Here is a 14,330-nt window from a genome sequence, read left to right as displayed (position 1 = left end):
GGATCAGTGTGCTGAAACAGCTTATTGACTGCTGCAGTCATACATGGGCCTGCATACATTTAGACACTTAGTAGTGAAGGGAAATGGATGCTGATGTTGTGTGTGTGACCTTCGAGTCCTGTGTCTGCAGCTTGCTTAACCAGGCTGGGGATAAATACCCTGACATTGTGAAGTCAGCCTTGGATGATTCTATGATACAGAACACCACCTGTGTTTTTCTGGAACACTGAAGAAAGTTTTCAGTTTTTTACTTGATGTAAACACCTCTGCTATACCCTTAAAACTGCTCAACAGTGGTGGTTAAAAGAAATTTTTTTATTAGTGCTGGTTCAGCACACTGGAAGTTGCATCAGATTTAATCTATATTCCATTTCAGCTTGTTAAACTCTGTGATGCAAATTTCTTGTTAGTGTCAAAGTGATATATTTCTAAATATTGGTTAATAAGTGAGAGAGCAAGAAAAGTTAAAAACAAGTTTCCCAAGAGCCAAAAAGGACAGCACAGATAATCTGGCAAACTTGAGTGAATCAGCTTCAGCAGTAGGTGGGAGCCCTTGGCAATGTAGTCTTTCCTTGTTCTCTCTGCAGCTTATTTTCCTGCTGCAGCATGGGGAGAGCTTGTTTGGCATTCTCAGTATTTGAGCATAAAAGGTTCAGCTTCTGTCTTAAGTAAAGCTGTCACTTTACACTGTACCCTGGCAAAAATAAATACTGTGGGTTTGATAAGGATATAATTCAGTGGAACCTGTAGGTATTGCTCATTAGCTACAGTAAAAAAAAATCTACAACAGCAGTTGATTCTGTGGCCTTTCCTTGAGCAGGGCAGGTCACATGCATTGCTTTTGATTCCTCCTCCTCTGCAGCAGCAGGAGTACTAAGTAAATCAAGTAATAGACATATGTGTCAATATTGGATAAGGAAGTAAGAAACTGGCTTGTTATAAAGGCAGTAAGCTAGAAACAGTCTTCTACCTGAATTACCATAGGTTACCCCTGTGGAAGTAGGTTAGTAGGAGGATTAGAAACTTTAAAATAAATAATGGAAGCTTTAAAACCTATGCTTGACAGCATTTGTGATTATGCTAAAAAGAAAATCACATTTGCCTGCCTGCAGATCAGCCCATGTGTTCTCTCTCTGATTCCTCAAACCTCAGCTGTTCCCAGGCTTTTGCTTCCCCTCTCCCCCTTCCACACATACCTTTGGCTCACTTCTCTTAACATATGCTTCTCTTTCCTGACACAGCACCATAAAACTGGGTTATAAACCAGAAATTGTCAGGAAAGCCACATAAACCTTTCTACAACTTTGGCAGAGCAGCCGTGCAGCAGCAGAGCTTAATGAAACACTGACGACTCCCACAGCTGCCAAATATGAGAAGGGGAGGACAGTTGTAGGAGGGTGAGAAGCAATAATTGAGCAGAGACAGAAAATGGGAGAGCTGGATGATGAAATCCTTTAAGAGGCCTGTCACTTATTTCCTTAATTCCATTTTCCAGAAGTGTTATTTAACCCACCGAGGTTGCTGCTGGCATGCTATTGCATAGGGAGTTTCAAAAGGCAGAACAGCTTTGCCAGAAGGAGATATGACTCTTCTGCAGCTTAAAAACACCTCCAGAGCATTCTGTGTGAAACACCACACTAATATTTCTGTACTGAAGCTGTTGAAGGGCAAGGGCTTTGTTTTATTACCAGTTTAGTTGGTCTTTCAAAATGGATGGCTCTAGTCTAGGTGCAGACATGGCATGAAATAGTTTCCAAATTTTTGGGAGTTAATTCTGCTGTAACAGTGTTGACTTGTTTGCATCCAGCTCCTAAGGAAATCAGAAATTTGAAATACAAGTTTTAAGAAAATGTCAGACAGTTTTCCTACATCTCTAACCTAATACCATCATTTTAATTTTCCTATTCATTATTTGTTCCTGTGTCTGTAACGTAGATGCAGATTTTGTCTTGAATCCTGTCCTTATGATAGGGAGTGACTAAAGCAGAAATGTGGGTGCATTTTAAAAGTCTGGATGTGCTGTAGAAGGTTTGAATATCACAGCAATGTAGGCAGCAGGTTCCTGTCCTAGAGGAGAGGCAGTGCCCCAGCCCTCTCCCCTACAGTGTCTCTTTGGTCCTCTGGGTTTTTCCTGACTATTCCAGACTTCTGCTGGTAGTTTTGGAAAGAATTTTCTGCTTTTTGCCCTTGGATGTCAGGTTTTGCAGTGCCATGGTTTTATGTCTCTGCGATATTCCTATTAATTATTTGTTCTCTTGATTATCACTCTCCTCAGTGCCCATAACCCAATCCAATGGAGAAATTGTGCTTTATCCCTCTGGTCTTGTGCCCCATAAAAATTCCTTGTTTGCACAGAGGAGGCAGCCCTGTCCATCCTCCAGGGTAGTAACAGAGCAGCTGAGTGAGCTGAGAGCTCAGCATGCCAGCCCTTGTGCAGCCATCCCTGCTGACAAGGCCTTACAGGAGGGGGATGAGGGACAGGAGGGACTTCTTGCAAGTGGCTGATGTTTGTGTTCCCGCAGTGCAGGGCACACGTACTCCTGCCTGTGAGATGGGATAATGTGCTGACAGCTCCTGAATGTTGCAGGCTAAGCACAAGAGCTCTGATTCCACAGGCACAAGAGGAATTTCAGGATGTAAATTTTACCAGTGGGAAGACTGAAGGCACAGTTTTGAGATGCTGTTTATGCAGTAGGTTGTTCCTGAGACACTGAGCGAATTAAGATGCCTGACAGCTTGCTGGGCAATCATTTTAATGTAGGAAGCAAAGCACAGTGAAAAACCTCACAGTTTTGTTCTGAGTTCTTCCACCTGCTCTCTTGCAACTGAACTGAGCCCCGTGATCACAAGTATTGGTCAGTTTTTCACCAGTGTTGTGCTGTTTGCTGCTTCTTCCAAGCAGGTTCTGAACAAGCACTTGGCTTGAGCAAGTGCCTTATGCAGGCTGGGCAGGAGTCATTGAATGAAAAGCAAATTTTTAGTCTAAAAATCAAATCCTGTATAAGCTTCATTTCTTCTCACTCCAGCAGCTGTAAGATACTGTCACATTAGGGCAAATTAGAGTCTGTCTCATCTCATGTGCTGCCAGACTCTGATTTCAAGAAGTACTTTAAATTATTTCCTTCTTAAAAGCTTGTACTCTCGCTGCTCAGATCATAGTAATGGGCACCAGGACCAATTACTGTGCTTTCTGTGCTTTTTTTTAGCCCTTCTCTGTTGGTCAGAGTTCCTGTTTCAATCCAGAAGTTAGAATGTGGTTTCTCATGGGTGCAAAAAACTCTATGTACAAGTGCTGACTGTACCTCAGTAGTGCTCAGACCACCAGTCAGGCCTATTGCAGTGCATTGGTTCAACATAAGTTGTCTCAGGTATGGTTTCTCTGGCAGCTCAGTGTCCCACTCTTAAGCCATTAAACTCCTAAAATCTGAAGAGAGATAGCAGGAAGCAAAGAATATATGGTCAGTTTCATGTTGTCAGAACAGGCATTGCAGCTTGTTTGCAGTTTCTCTGGGAGACACAAATGTGTGATAAGTCTATATTTTCATTTTAAATATAAGGGAATGCATATTTGGCTGAATTTATGAAGTTGTTCTGAAACCCCTACTCCTCATATAGATCCCCCAAAGCTAAACTGCTTCAGTTTGCAGTGGTTCCTATAATTTTGATGTAGAAGATGAAAAACAGATAGCAGAGTTCGAACTTTTCCACAGCTTTTTGACAAGGATTGGTTCTGCTTGGTGCACTCCTTAAATATAGTCTAAACAAAGCAGATTGTATAAGCAATGTAGTTTTAAACAGATCAATGTGAAATATTTTTAGCAGCATGCAGTATTTTATACAAGGATGAAATTGTGGAATAGAAAGCATTTGCAGGGCACGACAGCTTCTTGTGTTCATTCAGAAATTTGTATGGTGTTTATTTAAAGTGTATAAACAAGTCTCTAGGTGATGATTTCTAACAAATGAAAATAGGACCATAGCATCCTATTCCCATATCAGATCTTATTGTTAAGCTTATAAAGAACTATTTTTCCCCCAATAGAACTTATCAAAAAGAGATTTTGAATAGAAACTGCTGCATGGGACTTAATCTTTCTTCCATGTAACTCGTGACCTCACGCAGCCCTTAGACTGATGGTGACACAGTGAGCATTTCCTGTGAACCGTGAGCAGTGCTGGTCCCACTATTGTTGGGCACTTTTTTTGTCTGGGAAAAAACAAACCCTTATTTACTAGAAGCCAGTGTCCTGTTTGTTTGTAGCTGGCTGGGAAATGCCATATTACAAGGGTCTCAGTGGCAGTCGTCACTCCTAACAGAAGCTGTTGTTGTGTTTTGCTCCTTTTCTCACTGATTTGTATGAGACTTCTGAGTCTGCCTTGTGACCTGCTCCACATTCAGTTCACATTCAGCCACAAATACTAACCTTGTTTATCCAATATGTTTTTTCCCTCCTCAGTGTTTCCTCAGATTAGCTGTCAGTAAAAGGCTAAATAATAATCCTCCAGTTATTATTCCTCCCCCGTGAGGCCACCAGGCTGCTTTTCCAAGTTGGTGGATGGCGGTTTGCTCTAAGAGCTGCTACCTGGCAAGGCAAGTGTGGAGGTGGAAAATTACAGACAAAATAAAGGAACAGCATTAAATTGGTAATGGGATGCAGCTGCTTTGGCCTTTGAGTCTGCATGTCTGTCTGAGCAGCCTTTGGTAAAGGCATGTGCTGCATGAAACCACTCTTGGCCTTACAAAATCAGTCCCAGCTGAGCTGTGGCCTGTTCTGTGGGGACACAGCAGCTCTCAGCAGTTGGGACATTTCAATTCTGGCTGCATGAGGTTGTGGACAGGCTGTCAAATGGATGACAATCTCATGGCTGTGCTGCCTTGAAATCCAGTCCAAGCCAGCATCTGTGCATTTGTTGTGCACATCAGAGACTGGATGCTGTAGGGCTGCTGGCCCAGCACGTAACCATAGCCAAGTTTATTTAAAATACACCCCCCAGCTGAGTCCTTGCCACTGAATGGGGGCGTCAGAAGGAACTTCTTGGTGTCAAAACATTCCCTCTGTCTCTACATTTCTGCTTATTGTTTTCTTTCCTGCCTCAGCTGCCTTCTGAACTGTCTTCCCATTTTAAAATATGGCATAAAATGGTGACATTCTGTATGTTTAGCAGCATACATATACAGAAAAAGGAACCATTAGGATATGCAATTACCTTCCTCAACTTTCTAACGCCCTTGCAGACAGAACTTCTATAAAGTTTCATATTTGGAGCTCATTCTTGTGAGGCAGAAAACTTCTGGAAGACTTAGGGGGGGTTTCTGTTGTTTTAACACAGACACACACAAACACACACATACACACACACAATTTCTTGAAGTATTTCAATTTTCAGCCTTTTTTTTTTTTCTTCTCCTGCCAAATCACACAAGCCAACCTAAATATGCATATCATGTATGCAGACATTCAAGATACTAAAACCAGAACAGCCTCTTTTAAGGGAAGAATAGTATTTTGGGGTTGGAGTTCTCCTTGTCTGTCTGGAATGTTCTCATTTATATAAAAATGTCTAGCACTAAAGCAAGCTACTGTTGAAATGATGAAGGTCCTGCAGACTCTGCCAGCATGAAGGGTGAATTTTAGGAAAAGCATCTGCGAGGTCCCTTTTGAAGTCTCACTTCATGGGACAGTGGAGGTCGTGCTCAGTGCCTCAGAAGGCTCTTTCCTGGAAAACTCCTGGTAGAACACGGCTGTGAGCTTTACAAAAGTCTGATTTCCCAGCAACAATGCTGAGCACAGACATCAGAGGTGACACCTAAATCTGTACAGAGAAAGAAGACACTTCTGGGCGCTAGAGCTCTTCAGAGTTTTGGTTCACTGGGCAGACTGAGTTTATCAATTACACATCTCAACTTTCACATCTAGAAAGCAAACACAAAAGGAAACTCTGGATAATTCACTTTCCTGCCCACTGATACAATGATTGCTCTGTCTGCCTGTGCATTGCTCAGCTGAGGAGTCTCTCAGGTTGAGAAGGGAATTCTCCCAACAGCAGATTAATTTTTTCCTGTACTGCTTTTAGTTTTCATGTGTGCCTGCTTCCCACCAGGAGTCTTCTCTTACCCCACTCAGTTGTTTTCCACTTGAGTAACCAACTACATTCTGATATGACAAACTCACAGTTTACATACTTACAGTAAAGCCATACACATCACTTAATAAATGGTAACAGTTTGGAATTCTGCATAACTGTATGTAAAACACACATGATGACTTTATAAACTGCTGGCTTACTCTTGGAATGCAATTTATCAGGGCCCTGCCATTTAGCTTATGGAAGCAGTCCCATGGCATGGCTTCTCCAGCAAGAGAGAAAGCAGGTTGTGCTCATGTCAGGGATTCCTGCCATTACCCAATCTATGGGAATGGCTCGTGTTTCACTTGAAAGTTATCCCTTTCCTGTTTACTTGGGGGAGCACTCAAAGCTTTTTAGAAATTCTTCCATTTTTCTTGGCATGGGGCTATTAATTCTTGTATAGATTTTTATCGTGGCCTTTTTTCTAAAGATAGATATTTTGGCCGCTAATGATTAGTTAAAAAAAAAAATCAAAGTGGTTTTTCTAAAAAAGAATCTTGAAACATAATGTTCTTGGGGTTTCAAGTGTCCTTTTTACCCTTCCATAAAAGCTACATCCATGGTTCTGTTCTGAAATCATTGAGATTCATGTCTTCTGCAAAGTAAGCCATTTTCACTGTAAATATTTAGATTTAGGCTTTTATTTATAATACTTAGATGTTAGGAAGATCACCCTTTGCAATAAGTAAAAATAAATTCTTCCCAAGAAAGCATTTCAGTCTGTCTCCTCTGACTCACACATGGAAAGATAAAACTCATTAGTTTTAGTCATGCATCAAAAGTTAGGTAAAAAACCTTTTTTCTTCCTTTTTACTGACCTGTAAAATCAAACCAGACCTTAATCTGATTTTGAGTTATTACATGCAAAGTTGATCTTGAAAGTACTTGAAGTCAAGTACTGAATGTTTTTAAAATAATTTTAGGACATTTTTATGACAGTTAGCTGTGGCTCTAAAGCATAAAAAATACCTATCCGTCCAGTTTAGAAATGTGCAGGTTTTACACTTGAAGGAGAAATATTTGTAAACAGGTTTTAGTTCTTTGCAGAAGTAATTTCAAATCATCATTTCAAATGGTTTGTGAGTTTCCAGAAGTGGTTTTTTTGTTAACACACCACAGAGAAGTGTCACTGCAGACTGCAGACAAGGTGGTGGCCTCAAGGACAGAGGGACAGTGAGCTGTGCCAACCCCTGGTGTCCCTGATTTGCACTTCTTTTGCTTGTCTCTGATCTACCAGTGTTTCCTTGTTGTTTCTGCTCACAGTCTCCATTAAAACAAATTGTTTGTCTCAATGGATTATTAAAGAGAATCCTTGTGTCCATTTTACTTAAATATGTCTATTTGATTGTTTATTCACATAAGATGTGATGAGGCTTGTTAGGCTGATGACAGAGCTCTTGCCAGCTTCACCCCTGTGTTTATTTAAAGTCTCTGTGTGATTTACTGCAAACCATCCCAGCGTCTCACAAGTGTTTACTGATGGATGAGCTCGATTGAGACGTCCCAGCTCATAACTCACAAGTCACAACATAATTCAGAAAATAAATGTCTGCTTTCAACACACAGCCCTTGTGCAGTGAAACACCATCAGGTTATTCCAGATGTTGGTGATCACTGCAACAAAGATCCATGACATTGGTTAAGCTGCAGCTTGTCACTGTGTTTGAAACAGGCTCTGCAGGGACTTGGCCTCACACAGTAGCAACCTTGGGTGCTGAACCACTGCTCCCAGGATGGCTCTGTGCAGGCTAAATGGGATGAGTGTTTACGTGTTGCCATTTCTTCTGTGTCCTGCAGAAAAATCATTCACCCTAAATGAATCATGCCCAGCCTTTAGTTTTACTTGCCTTGAACTAAATGTTTCCTCTTCCCCATCATTAAACCAGTTCAGGCACTGATAAGTGTCAACATCTTGGAGCAGGTGAGGTGCTAGTTAAACATGAGGTGCCTGAACCTGCTTGTGTGCTTGGGAAGCTGTTGAACCTGGTGAAGTTAAAGGGAATGTTAAAACCACAGGGGGATGGAAGTTTTCCTTGCACTTCTGCTTGAATTGCTGGCTTCCCGACTTGCATCTTTGATGAGGATATGTTCACGAAGAGAAGCTGGATGGTGCAAATAAATACTGCAGTCTGGAGGCACTGTGCCTTCTTGAACAAGAGCTTTAGGTCTAATATGCAAACACACACAGAGTTATGTCTCAGATAATACTTCCATGTCAGCTAAGACATCACCAAACAGCAGGAAAAGCTAAGCAGGAGATAGTGATTTGAATCATGATGTGAACATGGTGCCACCTGTACAAACACAGCCCTTTCCTAAAGATCTAAATCCTGTGCAAAAGGAATCAACAGTTCCATGGTAAGTACTGATAGGGAATATTGGCCTCAGTGCAGGCCTGCAGCTGCCTGTAACAAGGAAAGGTGGCTGAACCACGATGCCACTCCCTGGGGCACAAGGTTCATGGCAAACACAGGTTGGGAACTTTCAGCAGGAGCAGGTCCCTTCCAATAACTCTGGTCTCATCAGGGCAGCTGTCACTGTTAGCTTGTTCATTAGCCAAAGTTGAGTCAAATCACACAGACCTTGGCCTCAGACCTGGATTTTGAATCCTGATGATGAAATTGATTATTTATGCCAAAAAATATCTTGTTTTCCATGATATAATCTCTGTATCACCACAGAGTGTACAACACTTGGGAAAATCTGATCTGTCTCGTGGAAGAAGTCAGTGTTGCTAGTCAAGATTTGGTGCTACTTTTAAACAGCAGCAGATTAGACTTCCAAATTTGCATCAGAGGTTATTTTGGGCAGGGATTGGTATAATCCTGCTTGGTAATGGATGCCTCAATGTGCTGAACAGGGAGCACAAGGTACAGGTTGATCTCGCCAGCAAAGGTCAAATGCTGCTCGCACTCACCAAATATGGGTTTGGATAATAAATGGTTTTCCTTCCTGGGATAAAGACACTGAGTTTTTCTTTCTTGGCATCAGTTGGACTGCAAGAAATAGATTGTTTTGTTTTTAACGTTATTCTAAGAACCGTGCTGGAGTGTTACCTGCCCTGTGCTGATAAACGAGCGGGAGGCAGGTCCCAGAGGAGCCAGCATGGCTGCTGCTGTGGCCAGTCTGCCATCTGCAGGCCACTGCTCCGTGCTGGGGATGTGCAGAGCAGGGCTTGGGAACTCTTTCTTCTCCAGAAATTATTAATTTTAGCAAGTTGTTGCTTTCTAGTAAGTGCTATGTAGTAGATTTTAACTTTTTCCCATCTGATCCTATGAATAGTCATCTCTGTTCTTAAAGAAAACAAAGACAGTGGGGACAAGGAAACCTTGGATTTATCTAAGTAGCTGAATAATTGCTAATTGTTGTTTTTATTGTCTGTCGTTCATTTTTGTAAGTAAACATTTTTGTGCTTAGAAATGGGACATTTCATAAGACATTCAAATTCTGTCCTTCATTCTCAGTCCATAAAATCTTTAATAACCCTTTTGTGGGGCTGGTCTTAGATGAAAGCAGCACCACTATAATGTTCAGTTTTGAATCTTAAAGGCTTTGTTGAGCAGGGGATCTGTGTATATGACAGCCAGGGAGCTTCCCCAAAATCTTTGGGTTTATTTTCCAATAAACAATATACAAATCAATAGAGGACTCAGTAGCAGAAATACTCCAATTGTTACCTTCTTATTGCCCAGGTATTTGAAAGGCAAACAATCTGTGCTTTCCTTAGCTGTTTTTTAACCATCACTGAAGGATCTTAAATGACTTTTTAAGCTGGGAGAGAATTCACTGTAAATCAATTTACCCTTTTCAATGCTGTAACAAAACTCAGTGTATAGAGTGAGATGTTTGGTGTGTACCACATGACCTTTCCATCATTTTTGTTTTGTTTTAGGTCTTCCTGAACAATACTACAGCCTCACTTGGTTCCTCAGCCCAATCCTGGGCTTGATCTTCACTCCACTCATAGGTTCGGCCAGTGACCGCTGCACGCTGAGCTGGGGCCGCCGGCGGCCTTTCATCCTTGCTCTCTGCATTGGTGTCCTCTTTGGAGTTGCACTTTTCCTTAATGGCTCTGTGATAGGTAAATAACAAAGAAATGCCCTACGTGCATCCCCTGCTAATGTACCTGCTTTGAGATTTTAGTGCAGGAAGTAAAGATTATGTTCTGCAGTTGGTTTACCTCACATTTAACCTTAAAATCATTAGAAATCTCCACAACCCTGCACTTGAGCTCTGTCCATCTTGCCTATTATTATTTGAACTCAGAGTTACAGCACTGTGCTGAGCATTGTGCAATCCTAGCTGGTATTAATAACAATGTTATTAATACAATGGTTGCCAGAATAATGTTTGCAGTCGCTGAGACGAATTTGGTCGATCCTTGACATGGGAAAATTGTAGCAACCTGTTCACAGGGAAATGTTTCCTGTTGTGATCCATTTTCCCTTTAATGCATATCTGGCAACACATCCTGTTTCCAGCATTATTTCAAAAATTATCTTTTCACTTTTTCTTGTGCTTTTCTTAGACCCAGTATTGAAAAAGTCCAGAACACAGTTAATATTTGTTTATCAAAAACTATGTGGGAAAATAATTTTTCCTGAGCCCCCATCAAAGCTGGTAAAAATAGTTTCCCTTGAACATAGTTTACTACGAATTTAATCTACAATCTCTTTGTAAATTTATTGTAGGAGAGGTGACAGCAAGTACTTTTCGGAAAATGTTTACAAAATGATTGGACTGATGCAAACAAAAGGAACTTAGCACCTAATAACATCCTCTTGGCTCTCTTTTTTTGGGGTTAGATGCAGCTCTATTGTGAAACAGGTCTATTAATTGAGGGAAATGAGTGGAATGTTACCTTGGCTTAGCCTGTTAAAGCCAGACTGGAATGCCATATGATTGGCTTCAATTCTTTGCAAACTGCAGTGGACAAATTATTCAAATAGATGACATTTAGTTTATGCTTTTTTAATTTATCCCAACAATAAATATTATTTATTTGAATTGTTGTCATATGGCATGGTCCTGGGTTGACTGTACGGTTTGATATCAATTGTATTTAGTTGTCATCAATTGTATTTAGTTGTTGTGTCTCCAAGACTTATTCCTCTTCCTCCAGATATTTGCAGGATGTTAGGCTGCAACCCCCTTACAAGATTTTAAGTGATCAGAGCTCTCAGTTCCACACAGTAGTTTAGATCAGTAGTTCATCACAGTAGTTTAGGAGCCATTGATACTGACAAGCAAACCTCAGGCTCTGTTATAGGCTTATTTTGAAGCCTTTTAATAAATCAGCACAAAATATTGACAATTTTTCTGCTTTGCTTGCCTATACTCAGTCTCCAGTTACTTGCAATCCTAATTGCAATTTGGGACAACAGGAGATGCTGCAAAGACTGTATCAGACCCTCTTTCATAATGTGGCCTCTGGCAGTAGAAGTCATAGGGAGAGGAACCAAAAGCACAGAGGTTGGCTAATCCCAATCATGATACAGCCATGTCCCAGGAGAACACCTTACCCAACTCCTGTTCTCTCCTGCCCTGTTCAGATTTCCAGCAGATCTACAGCAGTGTTGGTGGTTTCTGCTCTAGGGTTCAGCTGAATGTGGAACATTTATAAATTTCTTTAGCCTTCAAAGAGCTGGGTATAAATGAGGATTCAATATGCAGGAATCAGCGCTTGAGATTTAGATGATTTTTGGTGGCTTAGCCAGTTCATCTCCTTCCACAGACATTTTAATCAGTTACACTAATGGTTTTATCAGCCTCACATGTGTAACTTCTAAATCTCTGTGATTTGAGTAATTCGTGCTTTTGTCACTGGTTCATCTCATGACAAATTATCCAGCTCTGCACTAATGCTGCCTTTCTACTCTGTAGACAAAAAGCATTTCATCTTATGCTGTCAACAGAAGCTGACTGATGCTTTTTGCAATGCAAAATACATCCGTGTTGCTTCATCCTTAAAAGTTTTGCTTATAAAAAGCAATCTAGAAAATAGGAGTGTTTAAGAAAAGCAAAGAGAGCAGTGAAGGGGTTAAATTTCACTTTACCCTGGTGTGACATTAAGCATTGTGTGAGGAATGCTGCCAGCAGTGCAGTTACCTGTGCATGTGTCTGACAGGTGAAATATGTCATTTTGGATGCTCCCCTCTCCCACCATGGCTGTCTTTTATAAAAATAGCCTTCAGCACCTGAAGGAAAATACATGGGATGAATATGAAATAATATCCACTGCTCCCAGAGGTTTAAGAGATGCTTTATAAAATAACATTTTGATAAATGTCAGTCTTAAGAACATAAAACCCGTCTGTGTCCCAGGCCTTCCATGATGCTGTGCCAAAGAGCTGAAATTGCCATTTTGCTCCATAAAGAAGTTTTTGCAGTGAACATGTTGGCCACCTCTCTCTTAAGGTGTTAAGCTTGTTCTTAGGAGTTTGCCCTTTTTAAGTGAGATGCTCAGACAGCTCTCCCATTTCTCCCTAGGTCTGGCTATTGGTGATGTCCCGGACAAGCAGCCCATTGGAATCGTTCTCACGGTGCTTGGGGTGGTGGTGTTGGACTTCTGCGCCGATGCAACCGAAGGGCCAATTCGGGCCTACTTGTTGGATGTGGTGGACAGTGAAGAACAAGACATGGCCCTGAACATCCATGCATTTTCAGCTGGTATGGAGTTAGCTGAAATGTTTTTGGCAGCTGTTCGGTCTTCCTGAAGACCAGGTCATGGCTGAATTGATCATTCCTGAACTCACTTCTCACTTTTTTCTGTTCCACAGGTCTTGGAGGAGCAATTGGTTATATGTTAGGAGGGCTGGACTGGACACAGACCTTCTTGGGTAGCATTTTTAAATCTCAAGAGCAAGTCCTTTTTTTCTTTGCAGCCATTATTTTCTCTGTCTCCGTTGCTCTCCACCTTTTCAGCATTGAAGAAGAGCAATATAACCCTCAGCAGGACAGGATTGATGATGAAGGAGACACACTTTCTAGTGCCAAATTCAGTGGCAGTCTCCCCCCACTGAATCGGCTGAATGTAATTAGTGAGGAAGAGCCCTATGGAGCTTCCATGTTCCATGATGAGGTTCAGTCAGAGCATGACCTCAATATGGAGTTCCTTGAGGTGAACATTGTGAGAAGCAAGAGCGACTCAGTTCTGCACATGCCTGATGCCACATTGGAAATTGAATCGGAGCTGCTTTTCCTGCATGACATTGAACCCTCCATTTTTCAGGATGCTTCATATCCAAACACTCCCCACAACACGAGCCAGGAGATCATGAAGTCCAAGCTCAACCACCTGTCTGCTTTCCTCAGGGAGAACGAGAAGGAGGAGGAAATGTTGCTTGATAATCGTTTAAATGAAGATAAAGTCCCAAACATCAATGGCTCCCTACCAAAGGAGTTCCTCAACGGCCACGCCAGAATAGGCATGAAGCAATCCAGCACTTCCAACTCCATGCGGCGGCGCCGGCACATGTTCTACCGGCAGCCGTCCTACACCTTCTCGTACTACGGCAAGATCGGCTCCCACCGGTACCGCTTCCGCCGCGCCAACGCCATCGTGCTCATCAAATCCTCGCGCAGCATGAACGACATCTATGACATGCAGAAACGGCAGCGGCAGCGCTGCCGGCACCGCAACCAGAGCGGCACCACCAACTCCAGCGGGGACACGGAGAGCGAAGAGGGCGAGACCGAAACCACCGTCAGGCTCTTGTGGCTCTCCATGCTGAAGATGCCCAAGGAGCTGCTGAGGCTGTGCGTCTGCCACCTCCTGACCTGGTTTTCCATCATTGCTGAAGCTGTGTTCTATACGGATTTCATGGGACAGGTCATCTTCCAGGGCGATCCAAAGGTAGGAGAGCCGTTCCCATGGGCAGACCTGCTCAGAGTCCCTCGTTTCTGAGATGTGCTCAGTACAATAAAGTGGTGTTTGTTTGGTGTCTGTGTCTGTTGCAGGCCCCTTCGAACTCAACTGAGCTGCATGCCTACAATGCTGGGGTTCAGATGGGATGCTGGGGGCTGGTGATTTATGCTGCTACTGCTGCTGTTTGTTCAGGTAAGAGACTGTGCAGTCACACAGTGGAATACACCTCATGCATGTATTTCTAAGGTAAAAGTGAATCATGGAATATCCTGAGTTAAAAGGGACCCACAAAGATCATCCAACTCCTTGCCCTCCTGAAATGGTGTTGCTTCAG

The 14,330-nt window shown here is 42.2% G+C and overlaps 1 protein-coding gene across 4 annotated transcripts in view; it reads left to right on the top strand.

The window, feature by feature from the left end:
* The window catches only part of SLC45A4 (solute carrier family 45 member 4), an 85,175-nt gene that overhangs the window by 62,871 nt on the left and 7,974 nt on the right, over positions 1 to 14,330 (top strand). For all 4 annotated transcript variants that reach the window (XM_071421890.1, XM_071421889.1, XM_071421888.1 and 1 more), the window contains 4 exons: positions 10,022 to 10,210; positions 12,619 to 12,798; positions 12,909 to 13,984; positions 14,089 to 14,188. In XM_071421890.1, coding sequence (XP_071277991.1) covers positions 10,022 to 10,210; positions 12,619 to 12,798; positions 12,909 to 13,984; positions 14,089 to 14,188 — 1,545 coding nt within the window. The remainder of the gene's footprint in view (positions 1 to 10,021; positions 10,211 to 12,618; positions 12,799 to 12,908; positions 13,985 to 14,088; positions 14,189 to 14,330) is intronic.

The sequence above is a fragment of the Agelaius tricolor genome, unplaced genomic scaffold, assembly GCF_023055355.1.
Source record: "Agelaius tricolor isolate 1412-34295 unplaced genomic scaffold, bAgeTri1.0.p SCAF_2, whole genome shotgun sequence".
Classification (NCBI taxonomy): domain Eukaryota; kingdom Metazoa; phylum Chordata; class Aves; order Passeriformes; family Icteridae; genus Agelaius; species Agelaius tricolor.
Note: the sequence above shows the minus strand (reverse complement) of the source record. Positions and strands in the feature narration are given on the sequence as shown.